This window comes from Muscardinus avellanarius (assembly GCF_963383645.1).
Source record: "Muscardinus avellanarius genome assembly, chromosome: 5".
Taxonomy (NCBI): domain Eukaryota; kingdom Metazoa; phylum Chordata; class Mammalia; order Rodentia; family Gliridae; genus Muscardinus; species Muscardinus avellanarius.
The window spans coordinates 116,026,590-116,050,968 of NC_137790.1; the positions used below are offsets into that span (position 1 = coordinate 116,026,590).

Consider the following 24,379-nt stretch of genomic DNA (forward strand, 5'->3'; position numbering starts at 1 on the left):
CTTGAATTGGGCCGATGCCAGATGGGAAGCTGCCATCGAATAAAATCTGGGGTCATGGTGGGTCCTGACTCGTCAAGACATGTTGAATAAAATATCTATAAAAAACTTTATTAAACACAGAGCACTATGCCCAAATAATTTCAAGGTGGCTTCCCAGAGCCATCACGGACAGCAAGTAGAGATAGTGACATTGATCCCCAGGTTCCCATTATCCGCAAAAAGGTGTGCTATGGCTGTGTCAAACACAAGGCAGTCGCTGTTCATGATGGCGGCGGCCACGCCGTCGTGGATGGAGCGCGGCGTGGCCTCCCACGTCAGTCTCCGGCGGTTCCCATTCAGCTCCAGTCTGTAGGCAAAGTTCTCGGCTTGCTTGCGGGTGCCGATGAGCAGGACGATGGCAAAGAACTGCTGGTGGCCCTCATACTTCTCCTGCTTCTCCAGGACCAGCATGAAGTGGTGCCCAAAGCAAGACTGCATCATCACCCAGTCTACGGCCCCCGGCAGGTTGATGTCCGTAGCCAGGAAGACGATGTCTTCTCCCTGGAGGGTGGTGATGCTCTTGTGGGCGTGCATGAGATGGGACATCACGGCCTCCAGGGACCCCTGCCACTTGCAGGATGCACCGGGACAGGGGCAGGAGTAGGGACGGTATTCACAAATGTCTTCGTGCTCTGGCTTCTCGGTGTGGTGCAGAGTCAGGGAACAGCCCGTGGTGGCGTACTGCGGAGATAGAAAGGGGCACATGGCATCATCAGCCCACTCGGGCTTCGTGAGCTCACGCGGTATTCTTAGCTCGACTACTTTGGTTTAAGAGGACTAAAGTATTTAAGACTACACCCCTCGGTTCCTGTTCATTGTCAAGTGTAAAATCTGGAGGCATTTCCTGAATCAAAAATCTACTGCTTTTCATGTTTGCTATTCCAATATTGTTAACAGGTGAGAACTAGCCTGTAATCCCAGTACTTGTGAGACGCGGAGACAGGAATATTGCAGGTTCCAGGACAGCCTCAGTAATTTAGCAAGACCCTCAGCAATTCAGTGAGACCCAGTTTCAAAAAAAATAAAATAAAATAAAAAGGGAGATTAGGGGAGTAGCTTGGAGTTAGACTGTTTCTGGGTTGAATCTCTAGTATCAAAAAACAAAAACAAAACAAAAAAAGATGAAAACTAAAACAACTCAAAACTATTGGGCTAGCTTTTCTTTTTCCTTATTTCCCATAAACCGGTTTTTCTTGAAAAGAATCTAGTTAGTTGGGGATAAGGTTGGGCAAGGAATATGATATTATCTCCAGAATAGTTTTTGCATAAGACAATTAAAAAAAAAAACCCTTCCCAAGAACCAGGCCAGTAATTCCTAGATGCCAGAAGGGGAATCAGCCGACAAGTAGACACCTGCCCAGAGGGCTGTGCTATTGTTACGTGAAGAATTAAGAAACCCATCACCTTTATGCATGAAAGCAGGGTCAGCCTTATACCCTCGGAGCACAAAGTGGCAGGTGAACTGTCTTACTGCACTTAGATCCTCCTCACCACCCCTCCATTGAGATATGAAGACGCCAAATAAAGACAGAACCAGGCCATTGTTCCGAGATGCTGTGACTAATTACTAAAACCCCAAACCAACCAACCAAACAACAACAAACAAACAAACACTCCCCCCAGCTGTGTTTGCTTCTCTTACCCTGCTTATGCAGTAACTCTGAGTAGGTCAGATTCTAAGTTTTGCAGATGAATTATCATTAACAACAAGAAGGTACCAAGCAGTTTCTCTGAGCAGGATGCCAAGCTACACTCTGAGAGGGAACAGGAGCGAAGACCACAGCCTCCACCCTCAATGAGAGGAGTCTCTTCTGATTCAGAAAGAGGCTCGGAGAAGCCAGGTGATGGTATATACCTGTAATATCACATTTGGGAGGCTGAGACAGGAGGATGGCAGGTTCAGCAATTTAGTGATACCCTCTGCAACTTAGTGAGACCCAGTTTCCAAACAGTAACAACAACAAAAAGGCTTAGAGAAAGAAATACAACTCATACCTCCTCTGCTGGTATCTCCCCCGTACCTAAAGTGTATTATAATCTTCAATAGGAACTGGCAGAAATATTTATTGTTACTTGCTTTGCTGCTAGAAATTGCTTATTCTTTTTTTTGGGGGGGTAGTACTGAGGATTTATGGGTGTTCTACCTACGAGCTATACCCCAGCTCTCTTTTATTTTTGTTTTGAAAACTGCTGAGAATCTGAGGCTGGCTTCAAACCTGTAATGCTTTTATCTTAGTCTCCCAAGTCCTGGGATCATAGGCATGCCAGGTGTGGTGGCTGTTGATTCATTTTTTTGAGTCATGGAATAATATTAAAAGTCTGGATATAAAAAAAGTTTAATCAGAAGAAGAAACAAATTTACCCATGTATATTTACACTGGGTTTCTAACTTTTTAAGGCTAAAAAAAAACAAGTCCCTATTAACTGTACTTTAGACCTGGGGTGTGGCTAGGAATACAGAGTTCTCTGATGTTTTTCTGTGAGCGGTGAGTGAGGCCCTTCTGGCCAGAGTTTAAAACACACACACACACACACACACACACACACACACACACACACTAAAAATAGCAAGACTGCCCAGAGCCTGGCAGATTCTTTGGCTGAAACAAGCCCTCAGTATTTGGATGTGAAGATGTCTCAGGCTGGCCTGTTGACTATGGCTGCCCAGGAATAATCTCAGGGATGAGATGAACTCTCAGAGGGTATCACCCGCATATCTCCCCAAAGCCCCAGACACCCCACCTCCAAGGACTCAGCTCCCACAACCAATATCTATCATCCAATGGTCATCTCAGAACATCCTCCATGCAAGTGGGAATATTTATGTTCTGAATTACCTGCTTTGCCTTCCAAGTCACATATTCAACTCTTTCTTCAACCCAAATATAGAGAACAGGGAACCTCCCCTGGTTACACAAATAGAAAAGGCATTACTTTGAATCTGTGAGGTGAGGACAATGATCCCATTAAAAAGGGTCTTGTTACAGCCTCTATTAACTAGACAAATGTGTATATATATATTTTAAGTCTGCGGAGCTTACTCTGCTTTTTCTAAACATGCTGACCTTTCATGTTAATCTATTCCTTTTCTTTCCATCAGGGCTAAGGGTGTGTCTTCAGGACCACAGAGTCCACTTTTGTGACAACTGGATTACAGATGACCTCTAAAAAGAAAAGACCTCTAAAAAGAAAAGATCTAAACTTTAAACACACCCATTCCCACTGGGCCACATTTCATACGAATACCATACTGGCGTTGTACTAGAATAACATTCTAAAGAACAAAGGGTGTTCCTGTCACCCATGTTGAGGACTCCCCATGCAGGGAGCAGATAGAGGGCTTTAGGGGCCTGTGGATTCTCTGAGATTGTATATACAACTGTCTAGGGGCCTCTGAGCTGCGAACCCAAATCTCATTGGTCCCCGGCCTTGGGTTTGTGTTTTCTTGAAAAGCCCCAAGGATTTCTGAGGGTTGCCAGGGCTGTGAACTATCCTAGAGCACACACTGGGAATCAGCCGTGGATCCTGCACTTGCAGTGTTTCTGGTCAAGAGGGACCGTATGCTGCAAAGATAAGCAATTCAAATACAGTTGTCCCCCTTCAGCTGCAATTTTGATTTGCAATTTTGGTTTCAGTTACTTATGGTCAGAAGTGGTCCGCAAATATGAAATGGAAAAATTCCAGAAATAAACAACTTGGCATGTTTTTAACTGATGCACTCTTCTGAGTAGCAGGATGGACTTTTGTGTGAATCATCCCACTGTCCAGGGTATCCACGCGGTATATGTTACCCACCCAACACTGTCATGGCTCAATAATCCAGAATCACTTGGAGCAGATGATCTTCCTCATGATGGATTTTCAGAATTTTGACAGTAGTCTAATGTAAAGTTACAACATCTATGTCATTCACTTCATTTCATCTCATCATAGGATATCAGCATGAGAAGAAAGGCAAATAAATTACAGGGAGATATTTTGAGAGAGGAAGGCCACGTTCACATAACTTTTGTACAGCACATTATTATAACTGTTCTATTTGATAGTTACTATTAATCTCTCACTGTGCCTAATTTTTAAATTAAGCTTTATCATAAATATGTATAAGAAAAAGAACATAAATAGGGTATAGGGCTATTTGTGATAATATTCCCAGCAATATACTGAGTTCTTGGGAAATATTACCTGAAGATAACAAATAAATACTGTACATCAGAAATACTGCCAAACTTGTCTAGGCAGGGGTCCCTGTTGTTCTATTCACAGCTGCCTCCGAGCACCTAGAACAGGGCCCCAGCACACAGCAGATGTACAATAAATATTTACTCAAACCAAAAAAAGAAAAGAAAAGAAAAGAAAAGAAAAGAAATACTGCCCAACACGGAAGGAAGCCAAAAGGAGCAACAGGTGATTTCAAAGTAGGAGGAAGTAAGAAAGGCATAGGAAAGCTTTTTTGTAGACAAAGTAGACTGGGGATGGAGTAGTCCTACCTGGTTCTAGCACAGGGTGAGCAGAGTAAACAGTGGGGGTAAATTTGAAGAAAACAGGTCATGGGCCTGACAATTCAGTTTCCTCCCAGGATCCTCTGGAGTTGGACTGTTGACATTTCAGACCAAACAACCCTTTGTTGTAGGGCTGTGCTATGCATCGCAGGGTGTTGGGCAGCATCCCTGGTCTCTATTCATTAGATGACAGTATCAACTGTGCCCCTGCCCCTCAACTGTGACAATCAGAAATGCCTCCAGGCGGCCTGGCATGGTGGTGCACACCTGGAATCCCAGTCCTTGGGGAGGCTGAGACAGGGAGATTGAAAGTTTGAGATCAGCCAAAGCAACTTAGCAAGGCTTTCAGCAACTTAGTGAGACCCGGTTTTAAAATAATAGGGCTGGGGGGGGGGGAGTGTGGCTTGGAAGTAGACTTACCCTCATTTCAATCCTCCATCTCTCTTTTTGTGTGTGTGTGTGTGTGTGTGTGTGTGTGTGTGTGTGTGTCTGTCTGTCTGTCTGTCTGTCTCTCTCAAACACAAACTAAATAAATAAAATAAAGGGAGGAGGGGAGGGATGGAGAGAGAGAGAGAGAGAGAGAGAGAGAGAGAGAGAGAGAGAGAGAGCGAGCTCCAGATATGGTCAAATGACTCTAGTGGGCAACCCACCCACCCCAGCTGAGAACCCCTGATTTCAAAGAGAACCGTCAACGGGCTTCTGATGATGGCAGACTTGCAGATGCAGGAGAGCCACAGCCAGCAGGCCCAGCAGGTCGCTGCACTGAGCGGGCACCCGGGGCGCTGGGATGACAGCCTGGACACACAGCGGAAGTGGAATGCTTACGAAGCAAGGAGGTGGATCGGGGATCTGGTTCTACCTGTTTCCCAGACTAGAAACTGGAGGCTCCTGGCGCACGGCCACACTGGAGCGGGGCCCTGAGCACCCACACCGCTCCTCTGGGGCTTCGCCACTGCACACAGATCAGGACTCTAAACAAAGAAGCCAGGCTTTGAGAAAAAGGAGCAGAAATAACTTACATCTGCCTTCACCTCCAGCTCCCGACCTGGCATGCACCAAACCCAGGGTGCACAGATCTACTGCTTTTGGAAACAGACTCTAATTCTAACGTCTTCCTGAGCAAGCAAAAAAAATCAAACAAACCAAAACACAAAACAAAAGACAACGCTGGGGCAGAGCCCTAGACTAAGGGACGAGCAGTGCACCTCTCGGCTCAGCGTCCCGGCACTGCCCTCCCAGCCTTCTGTGGCATCCAGAAGGAAAGTCCTGAAGCTTCACTGGGCAGCCCCTACAAGCGTGAGCGGCCGAAGGACTTCTGCCCTGGCGCCAGAGAGGGCTTTCCTTCAGAGACCTGGTTCTTAGCTCTGGCCTCTTGTTACTGATGGAAACCACGTGAGCTTGGTCGCAGAGGGCGGCCTCTGTGTCCTGGGACACATCTACAAATATAAATGAGGTTTCTCTTTAGGGACTGATGTGCTCATTGACCCTGGGGGAAGCTAAGTAAAACTGCCTAAAAGGGAGGTGGGGAGAAAACACACACACACACACACACACGCATGCTTAAAGCTGAAGAGGAATAGGGAGAGGGGGAAAAAAAGATAGTCCAACTGAAAGAGAAACAAATACTGAAATCAAAATTTTCACTTGTGTTTAGAAACTTTTCAGGTTATAATGGGTCAAAGTTCTTGGGTAAATGAGTTCTGACACCCTAAGGCAGTATGTTATCTGGTATTTCATTTAAAAATTCATTTTTGGTCCTAGAGGTTGAACCCAGGGGCATTTTACCTCTGAGCTACCTCCCTCCACACTGCCGTTTTATTTATTTGTTTATTTATTTATTTATTTATTTATTTATTTATTTATTTTGCAGTACTGGGGATGCAGCCCAGGGGCATTCTACCTCCTAGCTACATCCCTAGGCCTATTTTTTCTTCTTTATTTTGAAACAGGGTCTCAATGAGTTGCAAAGGGCCTCACTAAGTAGCTGAGACGGTCCATGAAACTGCGATCCTCCTGTCTCAGCCTCCCAAGCGCTGGGATTACAAGTGTCCGCCACCACGCCCGGCTTGTTTTTTTTTTTTTTTTTTTTTTTTTTTAATTTTGAAACATAGTCTTGCTAAAAGTTGCTGAGGCTGGCCTCGAACCTGCGATCCTTCTGTCTCAGCCTTCCAAGTACAGAGAGACCACAGGTGTGCTCCACCACAACTGGTTCGATGTCTCACTTTTAGGTCATTTCAGAAAGTAGTCAATAGCTTTCATTCTTTTCCTGGCCTTAGGGTTTAAGGTTATATTTAAGTTGGATTTTAGGTAGGGTCTTTTCCTTTCCAGCACAGAAGCCCTTTCATCCACAAATACACATAATGAGTTACATCCGGACTTAGTCAAACATTAGACACCTGTTACCTAATAAACACGGTCACAGTCTATTTGTTTATGAGATGAGTATGTAAGCAAAATAACCCTTCTTAGCCAGTGCACCAGTGAAGGTCATGGGTGACGTGACAGATGTAGAACAAATCACTTAACCGATTTCATTAAATTCGATCCCGTGCGATTTCCTGAGCCCCAGCAATCAACAGGCTCTGACAATGGGCAAGTTCCCTGGCACAGCGTGCCTCTCTGGAGGACTGGGAGGTAACCACCAGCCTCCCCCCGCTAACCTCCTAGGAAACAATTGAAATTTATTAGCAAATTATCTGCCAGGGTCTCCAATGAGAATGTGTTTTTCTCAAGTGAAAAAAAAAATCGATATTTTGCTGTCGATGCTCATACACGTTTGAATTAAATCCGAGCAATGACCTTCTCGGTGGAGTGAGCAAACAGCGCTGTCCTCCCATCAAAATACGCTGCAACCAGCACAAAATGCTCACTGATGGTTAAATGTGACGTGTGACCCTGCGCCGGGAAATCAGCATCGCTGGGGCAACGGCTGGAATATGGCCGTGAGCTGAGCCTTCAGATAATAGTATCTACTCTGGGTCAAGTTTCCTGATGTGGACAATTACCATAATTATATAAAAAAGTCCTTGCCTTTTTTTTTTAACAAGGTAAAGGATTTAGGGGTAAAGGGACAGAATACTCGTCATTTACATTAAAATGGTGTAAAAATAAATATAGGAGTGGAGATCCCACAGATGATGTGGTAAATGGGTCACAAAGGAAAATAACTGGTGAATCTGGGTAAAAGCTATTTGGGATTTATTTTCTTGTACTATTATTGCAACTGTTGTGTAAGTTTGAAATCAGAACAAAATGAAAATCTATTAAAGAATCTAGACACTAAGTATATTTATGCTTTCTGGAATAAAGATTTCTTAGAAGGAATTGGATGACTGCATTGAGCTTTATCATATATGTGAAATATGATATGTATTATCTATAAGATATTATCTAATATACACACGTATATATATGTGTATATATATGTATATGTATATATATATGTATATATGATACTGGGGATTGAACCCAGGGGCATTATATCTCTGAGCTACACACACAGACCCCTTTTTTTGCGGTACTGGAGATGGAACCCGGGGGGCAATGTACCTCCAAGCTACACCCGCAGCCCTATTTTCTAGTCTTTTTATTTTATTTATTTATTTATTTATTTTTTGGTGGTACTGTGGTTCCTGGAAGCCCTTCTACCTCCGGGCTACACTCCCAGACCTATTTTATATTTTTGAAACAGGGTCTCTTACGCCAGCGCGGCTGGCTTCGAACCTGCGCGATCCTCCTGTCTCCGCCTCCCAAGCGCGGGGATTACAAGCGTGCGCCACCACGCCCGGCTCTAGTCTTTTCATTTTTGAAACAGTGTCTCACTGAGTTGCAAAGGGCCTTACTAAGTAGCTGAGGCTGTCTACGAACTGTGATCCTCTGGTCTCAGCCTCCCGTATGCTGGGATTAAAAGCATGTGCCACTACACCCGGCTCTCTATTTTTTATTCTTTATTTTGAAACAGGGTCTAAGTTGCAGAGGGCCTCACTTAAGTAGCTGAGGCTGGCCACAAACCTGTGAGCCTCCTGTCTCAGCCTCCCAAGTACTGGGATTACAAGTATGCACCACCACAGCTGGCTATAATTTTTTAAAAATAAAAAGACAGCCATACATGGTGGTATACACCTGCAATCCCAGCACATGGGAGGCTGAGAAAGATTGATTTCAGGTCTGAGACTAACTTCAGCAACTTAGTGAGACTCTCAACAACCTAGCCAGACCCTGTTTCAAAAAAAAAATTTTTTTTAAAAGGGCTGGGGATGCAGCTTAGAGGTAGAATGCCTCTGAGTTCAATCCCCAGTACCACAAAAATAAATAAATAAATAAATAAAGAAAGAAAGAAAGAAAGAAAGAAAGAGAAAATATAATTTAAACTTCAGACCTATATGTAAATATAACTAGAGTGAATAGTTTTTTTCTTTTGCTAGGGGTTCTCTGGGATTCAGTTTTCTTTTCATTTTTGTGGTACTGGGGATGGAAACCTGGGGCATTGTGCCGAGCTATACCCCCAGTCTTATTTTTTAATCATTTTATTATTTTTTAAATTTTTTGCATGGTACTAGGGATGGGACCCAGGGGCATTCTACCTCTGAGCTACATTCCCAGCCCTATTTTTTAGTCTTTATTTTTAAACAGGGTCTCACTAAGTCACATAGGGCTTCACTAAGTAGCTGAGGCTGTCTGCGAACCGTGATCTGCTTGTCTCAGCCTCCCAAATGCTGGGATTACAAGCGTGCACCACCACACCTGGCTCATTTTATTTTTGAAACCAGGTCTCACTGATTTGTGAAGGGCCTCGCTAAGTAGTCGAGGCTGTCCACGAACCACAATCCTCTGGTCTCAGCCTCCCGAATGCTGGGATTATAAGTGTGCACCACCATGCCTGGCTTGGGAGTCAATTTAGTGAACCAAAATAGGTTTGCATTGAAGACATAAACTCTTATGATAATCAGTGCTTCTTTGGTCCTATAGAAGGTGAAGCATTCCCCATTTCCTCTCACCCTCCTGAAGGGTGGCAGGCACCAGCAGGTCAGTGGCCCAGCCATGTCCTTTCTGACCACGGTAGTTCCCTGCCCAAGCCCCATATTGGGCCAGGGAAGCTCTCCTCCAGTTCCAGACCCTCTCGAAAGGCAAAGGCCAGGATGAAATGTGTTCAATCTCCCTTTTTCTTATACAGGGTTTTTGTTTTAGCACCAAGAAGAGGAACCCAGAAATGCAAGTGGAAATATATGAGTTCAACTGGAAGGAAAAACTCCTGATAGTATAATTTGTTATGGATAATCAGCAGATTAGTGAACTATTGGGTGAAATGTCTAGTCTATCTTCTTAACATTCTTTGGCTTGTTCAAATGGGGATTAGAACTAAACCTCATAAAGATCCACATTATAGTAAAACATCCTTGTTAAGCAGGAATCAAACTTAAATCTTAGCACTGTTTAGAAGGACTCCTAGTGAGTCAACCTAGCTCTCCTGTGATTAAAAAAAAAAAAAAATGTTGCCCTGCTCCCAAAATACCACCAAAAGATCATGGGTTATTTTCCACTTCAGTTATGGATCCATTTTTGTTTGATATAATTTGCCATCCTCTAAATTTTGTTTGACTTACTAGTTGATTACCTGCTTCTTGCCACCCAGTGTCTGTTGATCAGTGAATACACATTAGGTTTTTCTGCAGAAGATGGAAATGTTCTCCCCCATGATAATTTTTCTTGAATTGGAAGACTTACTGTAGAACTTAGCATTAAAGGAAATTCAATAGACCTTGAGCTCACATAAGAAAAATGATTACTTTTGTTTTAGGTTTCAGGCACAATAGGTTTATTTTGTCATTTTGTCTTGACAAATATGATTCACATCTTTTATTTATATAAATTACAAGAGTGGGGCATTTATAGCTCTTCTGAAATCTCACCTAGACCAGGAAACAGCAGTGTTGCCGTCGTTTCTGTTAAAATATGTTCGGGAGCACAGCAATAGTATAATGATTAGAACTAAAGCACCAGTGTCCTGTATGACTTTGAGCCCACCGAGTCACCCCTGAGACGGCTCATAAACCTGCCCCAAACTGACTGACAGGGGAAGACTAGTTAGTTAGTACTGTTGACTTGGGCAACAGGAGAAAGTTAGATCTCATCTTATGATTTCATTATAACACTCAACCTGCATCTGTGTAGCATCCTTCCTCTAAGTACCTTAGCACATTTTCACTCCACTCACATGGTAAATTCTTCACCTTTGATAAGACACAGCAAAGAGATAATTATCAGCCGGTAGAGTGGTAATGGTTCTGCAGATAATAACAACGAGAAGACAATATTACTCAGCCCTAGAAGTGTCAGGCAGTGTCACCAAAGAGCAGTGAGACCGAGAACGGACTGTTAACTTGACAAATTTTCTTCTGGGGAAGGCAATCTCATTAAAACCCGGGGCTCAAAAACTTGTCCTTTTTCCTAACAAAAAGTTACAGCCCACACGCTGCTGTTAGCATTCTCAGTCAAGGGTGTGTCGGTGGAAGGCTTTACAGTAATTATTATCACAGAAATCTGAGAACACGCTGCCGCCGGGGGAGGGTGCTCAGCCTTACAAGACTCTTCAGTGCTCACTTTAAACCAAAGCTGACTTGAGCATCTGTATTTTTCAGCTGTCCTGAGCCAGCCTTAGCAGGCAATCACAACTCTACCTTGAAGAACCAGTTCCGGGAGGGCCCTTCCAAGGAGTGCCTGGGCAAGCAAACAGAAGCACCTCAAGGAAGGCGGTCAGAGGCTGTCTGCCGTGCTGGGAGGCCCATGCCCGCCCTTTTTTAAATCGCCAGGTTCCCGCCTGCACGGTCTCCACTGTAACTGCCAGGACAAGTCTCTGAGTGCAGATACTTCCCTCAGCGATCTTTATTGCTTGACTAAACAATCGAATTCACAAGAAGACTTAAATGGTAGGGCTGCTAAATTAGCAAATAAAATGACACGGTGCCTCATATCTCCTAGGCAATATTTGCAATATAAATTATTTTATATTTATAATAATATTTATATTTATAAGTATATATATCCTCCCCAAATTATTTGTTGTTTATTTGAAATCCAAATGTAGCCAGGCCTGGTACACACTGGTAATCCCAGACTTGGGAGGTCAAGACACAATTGTGGGTTTGAGATCCGCCTTCCCAATGTAGCAAGACTCTCAGCAACCTGGTGATACTTTGTTTCAAAATTTGAAATAAAGAAAAAAAGCCGGGCATGGGGGCGCACCCTTATAATCCCAGCATTTGGGAGGCGGAGACTGGACACTTGCTGTTCGCAGACAGCCTCAGTTACTTAGTGAGGCCCTCTGCAACTTAGTGAGAACCTGTTTAAAAATAAAGAATAAAAACTAGGGCTGGGGTGTAGCTCAGAGGTCGAATGCCTCTGGGTTACACACACACACACACACACACACACACACACACACACACCAAAAACCAAACAAACAAACAAACAAACAACAAATAGGTAGGGCTGGGGGTGTGGTTTTGAGGTAGAATGTCCCTGGGTTCAATCCCTAGTAAAAAAGAGAAAAAGAAAAAAAAAAAAAAAAAAAAGAGAAAGTGGGGGGAGGGAGAAAGAAAGAAGGAATAAGTCATATTTAACTGGAATACTCTATTTTATTTGGCAGCCTTAATGAAGGCCCCTGTTGCAAGCCAGCCATTCCTCAAAGTCATGGCTTGAGTGTGGAATAGGGAAAGGGGATCACGGCTCCTCTGTTGCATGGACAGGGCTGCAGAAGAGGCAGGAGGCTGTACAGAAAAGACAGGGTGCCATGATAAGGCCCAGGCTGCAGTTTCTGTTCTCCAAACTTACAAAGTGTATGAGCTTGGGCGCGTCTCTTAGAGGGTCATACCAGCCGTCTCCTAGCCCCTCTACAAGGCCACCAGAAGGACTTCAGGAGCTGATGCACCTGGTTTGGGCCACTTAAGAGCAAGGCAAACAATACTCTCTACCCAGCAACACGACTGGCCTCTTCCCCTCACCCCATCTTGGTCCTTCCCGCTCCACAGGTGAAGTGCCGCTCATCCTTCAGGTGACACAGCCCGGTGGCAGCTAGGCTGCTCGACACTGGACCCAGAGGGCAAGGTAGGGACTCCAAACAGTGACTGGTCGGGCAGACTGATGTAGTTGAACAGAGAGAGCCTGGGGCTGCGGGGAGTCCATGGCCGGAGAGTGGGTTTGGTTTAAAGGTAGCGGGTGGGGCTGGGGCACAGCTCGGTGGAAAAGTACTTGCTTGGCATTTGTGAGGCCCTGGGTTGGATCCCCAGCGCTGAGGGGGGTGGGGTGAGAGAAAGAAAAGTGGTTAATCAGCAAGTAGCACTCAACTCTGGCCGATGGACCTGCGGGCAACACCCAGTGGTGAGAATGATGAGAAGAAATGGGCAGTCGTTTGCAAACAATGTCAAGGTGTAAAGGCAAACTTGGCTCTACTATCAAAAGTTTAAATACTGCGTATACCCTTTGGCTCTCCTCTACAAGTTCCAGGAGTTTATACTTTATCCTTTGGAAACAATTATTATCTTCTACACAGGGATTTAATTATAGCAGCACTTTAAAAAAAAAATCACAGTAAGCTGGGGACAGTTGCACACGGCTGTGATCCCAGTTTTTGGGAGGCTGAGGCCAGAGGATCACAAGTTCGAAGCCAGCGTTAGCAACTTAACATTGAGCCTGATTTAATATAAAATAAAATAAAATTAAATTGGGCTGGGGGGTGTGACTCAGAGGTAGAATGCCCCTGGCTTCAATCTCCAGCACCAATAAAAAACAAAAGCAAAAACAACCCCCCCCCAAAAAAAAAAAAAATCACAGTAAAAAATACAGAACTTACATGACCACAAACAGGAACGTGATTAAGTAATTCTGGTGCTGTTATAGAATTGTAACATATGTATCCATTAAGCATGGCATTAAAGAATACATATCAATGTAGAAAAGCAATCACTATGGGTAAGATTTAAAAAAAGAAAGGTTATAAACTAGGCCTGGTGGCACACGCTTGTAATCCCAGCATTTTGGAGGCTGAGACAGGAGGATTGTGCAGGTTCGAAGCCAACCTCTGCTACTTAGTGAGGGCTTTTGCAATTCAGTGAGACCCTGTTTCAAAATAAAGAATAAAAAAAATAGGGCTGGGGGTGTCGTTTGGAGGTTGAATGCCCCTGGGTTCCATCCCCAGTACTGCAAAAAAATAAGGTTATAAAACAGCACGTACAATAGAATTCTTTATTTTATTTTTTTTTTTGCGGGTGTGGGGATGGAACCCAATGACATTCGACCTTTGAACTACACTCCCTGCCCTATTTTTTTTTTTTTTATTCTTTATTTTGAAACAGGGTCTTGCTAAGTTGCGGAAGGCCTCACTAAGTAGCTGAAGGCCTCACTAAGTAGCTGAGACTGTCCGCAAACCGCGATCCTCCGGTCTCAGCCTCCCAAATGCTGGAATTACAAGCGTGCGCCACCACACCCAGCTTTTTACCTGCTTTTTGTTGTTGTTTGTTTGGAAAACTACTAAATTATAGACAAGTCTTCAAAGATATAACCAAAATAGTATAGTGTGGTATTTGCAGATAGAGAGGTTATAGAGGATTTTATATTACTTTCTCTATATTCTTCATTTAAAAATAATCAGCATAGCTGGGTGAGGTGGTGTATGCTTGTAATGCCAGTACTTGGGAGGCTGAGACAGGAGGATCAGAGTTTGTGGCCAGTTTCAGTTACTTAGTGAGGCCCTCCTGAAGCCCTCCTGGAGTTCCCTCTGCAACTTAGTGAGACACTGTTTTAAAATAAATAATAAAAAAAATCGGGCTGGGGTGTAGCTCAGAGGAAGAATGTCCCTGGGTTCAATCCCCAGCACCACACACACAAACAACAACAACAACAACAACAACAACAACAACAACATCCTAAGCCGGGTGTGGTGGTGCATGCCTTTAATCCTAGTAGTCAGAGGACAGTCTCAGCGAGACTTTCATGAGCCTAGCAAGACCTGGTTTCAAAATAAAAAATAGGGTTGGGGGTGTAGCTCGGAGGTAGACTGCCCTTGGATTCCAACCCCAGTACAACAACCAAAAAAAAAAAAAAAAAAAAAAAAAAAAAATCATCCTAGAACTCAAGGCCAAGCTTTCAGGAAGGAGAAAATGTCAAGGTGGAACTGAGCAGGAAGATGTCAAGGGGGAAGGGGAGGGACGGCCATCAGGGCTTAGGCAAGAATGAGAGAATCTGGTGGTTTTTTTTTAAAGATGAACAATAAATGTTAAGAAAGATGCTTAACTTAAAAAATTATCATAATCTTAAATAGCATACGCCATAAAAAATAAAAGCTACCAGATATACTACAAATATTTTTTAAATGTTGATCAATCATACTAGGCTTTAAAAAAAATACTAAAGCAATAAAAATAGATTCATCCCTGAAAACCCAATGCCTGGGCCAACCTACCTAGTGCTATGTTAACCCTTCAGGATCCGGAGTAGAGAAGAGAAGCCCCGGGGGAAAAAATCTGAGTGATCCTTTCTTTCCTTTACCAAGTTCCTGCCTGGACCAGACCTCACTCATTGGCCATCTACTTTCTATCTGCTTCTAACGGTGCACATTTATTTGATGCCAGGGCGATGCTAGGTAATTTATGTGAATTACTACCACACTGCATCTTCCCAGCAACTCTATCATAACCCTATTTTATCAGTGAGGCTTGGAGACGTCACCAGCCCGTCACAGTGGGATAGAGTGGGGATCTGTACCAGAAGGAACACTTAGGGCCTGCCCTCAAAAAAACCAGACTAGAGGGGGCCACATGGCTGAAGATGCCACCTCTGTTCCCCCAGAGATTTGAAAGAACACAGAGACTCCTTCCACTGAAGATGGATTACTGGTCATGTATGACATACACTAAACTAATATGTATGCATGCGTGTATGACACTAAATTAATGTGTGTACATGTATGTATATGGAGAGAGAGAGAGAGAGAGAGAGAGAGAGAGAGAGAGAGAGAGAGAAGGGGAGGGGAGGGGAGGGGAGGGGAGGGGAGGGGAGGGGAGGGGAGGGGAGGAGAGATAAGTTTAACATAGAAGTATCTTCCATCCATTTCTATGGCCTATAACCAAAAAGACTCTGAGAAGGGGACAGGGAACATTGTATCACACAGATCTGATGCACTCTAAGAAAGCATCACATAAAATTTGGAAAAAAGGAAAAGTAAGTTTCCTACTTTCAGAGGAACTAATGGAAAGAGAGATGGGGATCTGATGTAAAGTTGATAAAATCTGGCTAGAATATTTTTAGCACCTCTCATAATCCTTGGGAAGTACACTCTGCACCCTCCATAATGTTTTTTTTTTGAGGGGGGCCATTAAGAGCAGAATCGCATTCCAATACTGCAGGATGGTCCTGCCTGGCCCGACTCACCTGCAACACACAGTAGCTCTGAACGCCGGTGTTCAGTCTCACGAGCATGTACCTGCTATGAGCCCCTCTCTAGGAGTAAGGGTTTGAATAAGAAGCGCTCTTTCTGAAAATTTTGTGAGAATCACAAGACATTTTGCATTGAGTTCTCATTATACTCATATGTATACAAGCACATTCTAAAAAAAAGGGGTGGGGGCTGTAATGTGGAATGAGAAAATCCAATCCAATCCCAGGCTGGTACTTTATAGGCCAGACCTGCTCTTCTCTTTGGTAAGCCTCCCTTTTGGTTGTAGGAAGGACCAAATTTAATGATAATTTACTCGGTTATAGGTCATAGTGACCTGTGAAAAAAATCTTTAGCCAATAGCATGTAGAATCAGCATAAAACTTTAGTACTGCTATACAATACCCTTGAGTGCTTCTGTTCTTAATTTTATACTCAAAAGTTGTATTGTGCTGGGCATGGTGGCACACACTTGTAATCCCAGTACTTGGAGGCTGAGACAGGAGGATCACGGGCTCTTGGACAGTCTCAGCTACTTATTGAGGCCTTCTGCAACTTAGTGAGACCTTGTTTCAAAATAAAGAATAAAAAAATAGAGTTGGGGGTATAGCTGGGAGGTAGCATACCCCTGGGTTCCATCACCAGTACCACGGGGGGGGGGGAGCTGTACTGTCAATTTTTTTTTTAATCTCAAACTTGTGTTAATAAATGTGGGTTCTGGTTCTCTGATGGGCTAACCTGGTCCATTCTGGGTGGTAGTGAGGGCTGCAGGGGCAATCTCCTAAGTGATGGAGTCTTGGGGGAAATTTCTGAGGTTAATAAGACCCCTTTGAAACTGTTGTTGGCCAACTGGCCTATCCCTTTAGACTCCCGGGTCATTGCCTATCACCCTGACAGCACCCTGTGATGGTGTAGATTTGCAGTGTCCTCCCCCAAAACTTATGTGTTAGAATCCTGGTCCCCAGGGGAGCCGGGTACAGAGGTGGGACATGGTTGGGGGAGGTGGGTCGCTGGGAGCAAGGCCTGTAGGACTGTATCTTTCCCTGGCCCCTTCCTGTCTCTGTCTGTCTCTGTCTGTCTGTCCCTCTGTCTCTCTGCTTCCTGGTGGCCATGAACTTAGCAACTTCTCTCCACCCAGCCCTGCCACCCTGATGCTTCCACTCTGCAGCCAGCCAGTTGCGGACTGAACCTCTGAAAAAGACCCTTGGGTCCAAACAATAAATTGGCTTGTACAAATATCTATATCTAGACACTAGAATAACAGAGGAGGCCCCTGGATGGTCAGAATGAGTATTCTCTTGGCAAAGAAAAAAAAAAAGCAGGAAGGAAGAAAGGAAAAGAAAGAAAGAAAAAAGGCAAGACGACAGGCTCCAAGGCTGGGACCTAGCAGTTCCAAAGTTCGTGAATGTCACGACTTAAGGGAGACCTGCTGGGCTCTAGTGCCTTCCACAAGAGAACCAATCAGAACCTGTCCTTGGGCAACTGGAATCTGGCCTGCAAGTGCCAGCTGTGTGTTTGAATTTGGCCCATGCTGGAAAAAAATATATTGAAATATTTAATATGAAAGTCCAGATTTCTGTCTTTTGGTGACAAAATATAAAGGTCTGGCATGGCTACATCCCCATCCTCGGCCCCACCAATGCACCAGAGTGCAGCTGAAGAAGAGTTGCCCCCTTTGTTCGTCTGGCTGACTGACCGAGGTTTTGAGGCAGTCTCACTGTGCTGACAGGCTGCTCTTGAGCTCGTGGGCTCTTTGGAGGTGGCACCAGGTCTCAGCTCCCCACCAGCTCCATCCTGTCTCCGGGCCCTGAGGCCCTGGGTCACACCTCTCTGCACAGCGCTGTGTGTGCTGCCTGGCCCCAGTGGGTATTTAGCAATTTGTCTCTACTGGACCAGACAAGGCCACAATGAGGGACTTTTAAACTTCAAACTGAGTTATCTGACCTGATTTTTTTTTTTTTTAATGAACCGACATTGTCACAATCTAACTGTAGGCAAGACTTGTCTGGCTGAGGCTTTCAAATTCAGTCATTGTTAGGAGACCTATTGCTAGAAACTTCCCTCCCTCCCTCCTTTTCTTTCTTTCTTTCTTTCTTTCTTTCTTTCTTTCTTTCTTTCTTTCTTTCTTTCTTTCTTTCTTTCTTTCTTTCTTTCTTTCTTTCTTTCGTACCAGGAATGGAACCCAAGGGCTTTCTACCTCTGGGGTATATTCCCAGCCCTATTTTATATTTTATTTTATTTTAGCGGGCCTGGGGATGAAACCCAGAGGATTTGACCTCTGAGCTACACCCCCTGCCCTATTTTTTATTCTTTATTTTGAAACCGGGTCTCACTGAGTTGCAGAGGGCCTCACTAAGTAGTTGAGGCTGTCTGCGAATCACGATCCTCCAGGTCTCTGCCTCCCAATGCTGGGATTACAAGCATGCGCCACCACACCTGGCTTCCTATTTTATATTTTATTTGGAAACAGGGTCTTACTGAGTTGCTGAGAGCCTCAATAAGTAGCTGAGGCTGGTTTTGATCCTGTACGATCCTCCTGTCTCAGCCTCCCAAGTGCTGGGATTACAAGCATGCCCGGATAGAAACTTTTGAAAAGGACAAAGTGAGAAAAAGGTATGTCCTAATGTAAGTGGGCTGGAGTGCTTAGCATTTCCTACCGTTGGTTCTGGAGAGAAACACCTGGCTGATCTCAAAATACATCTGGAATGGCAAAGTACACCGTGCTGTTGATAAAGATGGGTTTCCCCTTCAATCTCCCCCTTCACCCACACTTCACTGAGGTGGTGAGTTTGAGATACTGGAACAGGGTATCAAAGGTTCTCAGTCACAGAATGGTCTATAAATATCCATTCGCTGATAGAATTTTTTTTTTTTTAAAGAGGACTTGACTAATAACGCCTGTGCTCCTCTGTATCAAAGGTGTGGCAACAATCTAGCCTTTAATTAAGTGGCCGCACACCTACATAAAGCAGCTCTTTGGCAGCACAGAGTTTTTTTTTTTTTTGGCTAAGGAAGTATGACCAGTGAGAGATGTGTTGGGAGAGTCCCATAGGATGAACTCATCCAATCAGGTGGTTTTGTTCTTAAGTGTCAACCTTGGGTTATGATCCGGAGATTGAAAATTCTTATGTAGTAGGTAAATTAAAGCGAAGAAGTGTGCCTGTGAGGGTGCGAGTTCATGGACTGACCTACTGTGTGAGGGGACAAGCCTAGTAACCCTGCACCACTCTGTTGGCATGAGTGTCCTCATCTGACAGGCAAGTAAAGGATGAAAAGTCGTCCTGTGCAACATGGTTGGCACACAGAGCCTGCCCAGTACGTTCCACAGAGCTTCCCCTCTTTTCATGGAATGCAGATTGGTTTGGGTTCTTACAAGTCAACGGTCTGATCCCTCAGTCACCGATGGGGAAATCAAGGCCCCCAGAGGTGATCCTTCAGGAAAACAGGGGCAGAACTAGGCAGATTCTGGAGAGCTGGGCTCTCGTACATTATACAATAATGGTTTTCTGAAATAAGCTGGCTCATAAGAGAGATTTCACAAGCCGGTGACTCCATGACAAGCAGTCTCTAAGGTTCCCAAGGTCCTCCAACTATAGGCTAAAGGGCTAGGGACACAGAACTACGTTTACAGTTGGACACCGGCCCTAAACCTTTTTATTTCTCATACTTTCCAGTTAACATGTCTGGGTTGGTTACTGGGTCTATTTGTACCTCCAGATTTGGTTTACCCATCCATACTAACTGGCAGAGCTGCCCCGTCAAGAGTCCGGATTACCCGAGAACCCAATGTGAACCACGCACACTCCAGCTTTATAAACCCCGCCCATCTGCACACACAGTCGGGACCCCAGATCCATCTTCAGCTTGGCTCCCGGTCTGTAAGACAATGGCTGACCCTTTCAAATTCCAGCGTGTGAAGTCACAGCTTTGCCCAACTGCACTCTTACAAAGCCTTGGAAAATCACTGGCACATGCAGAAAAGCTGGGTACTCCTGATTTCCAAGACAACAGTTCTCAAGAATGGCTTCACGAATCTGCTTACAAATGAGAAAAGAGCGCAGGCTCTTATGGGAACCAGGGCTCGAGCTGCCGAAAGCAAAACTCCACACTGCGGATGGCACAACGGCTTCCTTCCCTTTCTCTCAGGAGGCTGCATGTTAAAAAATGAATTGTGGAGTACTGACTGATACCACATGCTCACTTGCAAGCTGTAAAAAGTCATTTCTTCTACAAAAATCGGTCTCTCTCTCTCTCTCTCTTGATTGAACTTAGGGGCATTCTAACCCTGAACTACAGGGTCTCACTAAGTTGCTGAGACTGGCCTTAAAGCTGCAATTCTTCTGTCTTGGCCTCCCAAGTCCTGAGATTCCAGGTGTATGCCACCATATCTCGCCCGCCTCACAATATTTCTAAAACATCAAAACCACTCTCTGCGGATGATCACCAACTTTTCTTTTTCTTTTTTTTCTTTCTTTTTTTTCTTTTGCAGGTCTGGGGGTGGAACCCAGGGGCATTTGACCTCTAAGCTAAACCCCCTGCCCTATTTTTTATTCTTTATTTTGAGATCGGGTCTCACTGTGTTTCAGAGGCCTCACTCAGTAGCTGAGGCTGGCTGCGTACCGCGATCCTCCGATCTCAGCCTCCCGAATGCTGGGATTACTCGTGCGCCACCACACCCAGCGATCACCAAGTTTTCTCTCATCGCTAGACTGCCACCTTCTTCTTCTGAAATCTAGTTTTCTAGCTGGACGCTAAGAAGACGATGTAAGTTGTTTATCTAATTTTATGAGAAGCAGTGCCTGAGCTGGGCGAGTTAGTAAGGATTCGTAAAAGGAGGCGTTGAAAGCAAATTACTAAGGTCACCTGAAACTCCATAGCCCAAACACCGATTCTGATCCAAACCCTTATTTGAATATGCTATTTTAAACTTGATTTTGTGGCAGGGCAGAAGACCAAATTAAATCACTCATTTTACTAGGTTGAGTCTCAAGCCTGAATTCTCTGGTGAATAATTTTTAATTTAAAAATGAGCTCTTGCCCTACAAAAAGAAAAAAAAAAAAAAGCAGCACAGAGGAGAAATGCCAGACAGTCTAAACAGCTCAAGAAGCAAAACAGCCACTTTTATAAAAAGAGCTCAGAAGTATTAATAATATTATTTCCACTTGTACGTTCTGGAAATAAACTGTATGGGCCAGGCATGGTGGCGCACTCTTGCAATTCCAGCATTTGAGAGGCTGAGACAGGAGGATGGCGGTTTGTGGACAGCCTATTTAGTGAGGCCCTCTGCAACTCAGTGAGACCTTGTTTCAAAATAAAGAATTTTAAAAAAAAGGGGGCTGGGGGTGTAGCTGGGAGGAAGAACTCCCCTGAGTTCCATCCCCAGTACCACAAAATAAAATAAAAATAAACTATGGTACCACTCTACCAGCATATGAGGTAGCATTGACAGGGGTGTCTGCGCAACTGTTCCTGAGAATTTTAAAGTTTTCAATGCAAAGAGATGTTATGATCCGGTAAAACAATGCAACAAAATGCAGCTATTTAAAATACACCGAGGTCACGCTAGATTTCAGACATGAAAGAAAACACAATAATAGGAACTTCAAAAGCAAGTGGCAGAAGCCATTTTTGGAGAAAAAACTTACGTCTAAATGTGGGTATAAAAAACCTTCAGCCGCACTGACATCAACCACGCTATATTTAGCTGAGAGGGTGTATGGATATAAGGTTTTAAGAGTCTATAAAGATGCACATTAGGCCCAACAGTGGTGGGGGAAAGGAAGCAGAGCTTGGCACTCTTCGCAAGAGGGCTGGCAACTTTATTTTTTAACTAAATAAAGAATTAAGCGAACGGCTTTCAAAAACTAACAACAGCTCCTGGGAGTCCTGAAATTCCTGATCCACTCCTGGGTTGATTCTGTTCAAGTGGAAAAAACGCAGGCAACACTCAGTCCTTCCCGGGAGAGGGAAAGGCGTGGCCTGCAGAGTCCTCTCTTCGCTGGAGAAAACAAGGCTGTAAGGCGCTTTTTTTTTTTTTTTTTTTTTTTTTTTTTTTTTTTTGCTACACTCTCGAGAGCTCCCACGTGTCGGGTGTGCGCAGACCGTAGGCTTGGGGTCCAGGAAGAATGCAATACCGGCGGAGTGCCCTGGTAAAGGCTGAGTTGAGCTCGCCCATTTCCTCCTTGCTGGATCCCCAAGAGTCAGCTTCCCAGTCCAAGTTTTATTTGCGCGGCCCAGCCCTCCGGAGCACAGCCAGTCCACGTCTGCAGAGGAGGCTAAGCCCTGGGCTGGGAGGGCTGGGATGTGCTCTAGCGACCAGCGAGTGCCAATTAAGCTGGGACCAGGGCTCGGGCAAACGTTAACCCCGAGCACTCCCAAAGTGGACAGGTGGGCATGGCAGAGTAGCCAAAGTATACACACATTTTTTTTTTTTTTTAATCAAAAGAGAGATGCCATCCACCTCTTGGGGCCTGCGAGTAGGCTGGAGGACGCCGGAGTTGTGGAAGGTCTCGGGGCGGAGGCGCACGGGTTGTGCCCGGGGCTTACCTTGCAAGGAAACAGGACCGCGGAGGCCACCTTCTCCATCGCCAGGTTTCTGATGCTGGGCGTCAGGGCGCCCCGGCACGTCGGGCAGCAGCTCAACTTCTGGCGACATTGGTTACACACCAGGTGCCCGGCCTGGCACTGCAGGATGGGGGGCAGGACATAGTCAAAGCAGACCGGGCACTCGAAGAGCGAGGTCAGCTCGTGGTGCTGCGGGGACACCGGGCCGGCCCCGCCGCCGCCCGGGCCTGAGATCACCGCCGCGGCGGCGGGCACCGCGGACGAGCCGGGGCCGGCAGCCGAGATGGTGGCGGCGGCCGGGGGCGCAGCCGGGGACGGGGTGTGCTGGGGCGGCGGCGGCGGCTGCTTGCTGCAGGGCTTGCTAGCGCTGGGGCCGGTGGAGGACGGGCGGCTCATCGCGCTCCGAGCCCACCATGGAAGTGCGGGCGCCTGCCAGCCGCGGGGCCGCCCGGGTCACGGCGGTGCGCGCCCCGGGGGCGGCGGGCTCCGGGCAGAGCCACCGCGCCCAGCCGCCGAGCGCGCGCGGCTGCCAGGGGCGCCGGGGAGGCGGGGCCGAGCGCGCACCTCTGGGCGCAGCACCCCCTGCAGGGCCGGCCGCGCGCCGCGCCCTCCCCCGGCGGCGACCCCGAGCGCTGCAGAGCCCCGGCCCCAGCTCCCGAGCCGCAGCTGACGCAAGCCCCGGGGGCGCGCGCGGACGTGACGCCTGGACACGTGTGCGGCCGCCGGGGCGCGGGGACCCGCAGCGCCACCCTGCACCCGGCGCCCGGCGCGGCTCCGCCCGGCTGCAGCTGGCAGCGCAGCGCAGGGCGCGCCCGGGTCGCCGATCCCCGACCGCGTCCGGGGCCGCCCCCCGGGGGCGTCACCCAGACCCTTGGCCCCACCCCGGGGAGCCACGCCGACGCGCGCCCGGAGCGCAGACCAGAAGGACAACTTCGGGCCGGGCGGGGGCGGGGGCCGGGCGGAGGTCGGGAAATCCCGGAGGGCTCTTTTTGCCCCTTGAGTCACCGCCAGCGTGGGGGGCGCGGGGGTGCAGCGTGCGGTTAGGACGCGGGGATTTTGGACCCGGGCGGAGCGAGGGCCCCGGCTGCTATGGGTGGCGTTGGCCACTCCCCGGTCTTGCCCCGCGGGGTGGGCAGCAGGTCGATTGTCTTTATTTCTTTCCCAGCCGAGCTGGAGAAAGCCTCCTGGATGAACTCAGCGCCTCTGACTTGTGTAAGAGGCGGGGCGGGGAGTTCAGGGACAGGTTGGTGAGGACAGTACCACATCACCCCAGAAGGCTAGAAACGTGGGTTGAGCTGTGAGGACAACCTCCATTGGCTGAATTATACTTGGGTAATATGGGATAGGGGGCTTAGAAGCTCTGTGACGTGGATGAGCTTGAACTTTGGGGTAGGTGTTGTGGGCAAGGTAAATAGCAATAACCAATATTTATGGCCGTGCCCTCTGTGGACACAGATGGTTTGCAGCATTTTGCAACCACCTGCACTGTAGGTCTGTTGTTATCGGCTTTCTTTTACATTTCAGGAAACGGAGGCACAGGGAGGCTAGTTTGCCCAAGATCATGCCGCTGAGAGAGAATCCTGCTCAGAACCCTGCTTCTGCACTGTTCTCTGAATGGTCCCTGACCCCTGCTTTCAGTCTGGGTAAGGCATTGAGATTAGCACTCCAGCCAGGCGCAGTGGCGCAGGTTTGTAATCCCAGCGTTTGGGAGGCTGAGACAGGAGGATCACACAGGTTTGAAGCCAGCCTCAGCTACTTAGTGAGGCCCTGTTTCCAAATAAAGTATAAAATAGGTCTGGGAGTATAGTCCAGAGGTAGAAAAGCCCCTGGGTACCACACACACAC

General features: G+C 46.3%; 1 protein-coding gene across 1 annotated transcript; it reads right to left on the minus strand.

Moving 5' to 3' along the window:
- Positions 1 to 162: 162 nt before the first annotated feature.
- Positions 163 to 22,930, minus strand: SIAH2 (siah E3 ubiquitin protein ligase 2; the record flags this gene model as incomplete). The annotated part of the gene is made up of 2 exons (XM_080696117.1): positions 163 to 720; positions 22,517 to 22,930. The coding sequence occupies 2 exons, from the start codon at positions 22,928 to 22,930 to the stop codon at positions 163 to 165; spliced, it is 972 nt and encodes a 323-aa protein (XP_080552243.1).
- Between the last annotated feature and the right edge of the window lie 1,449 nt (positions 22,931 to 24,379).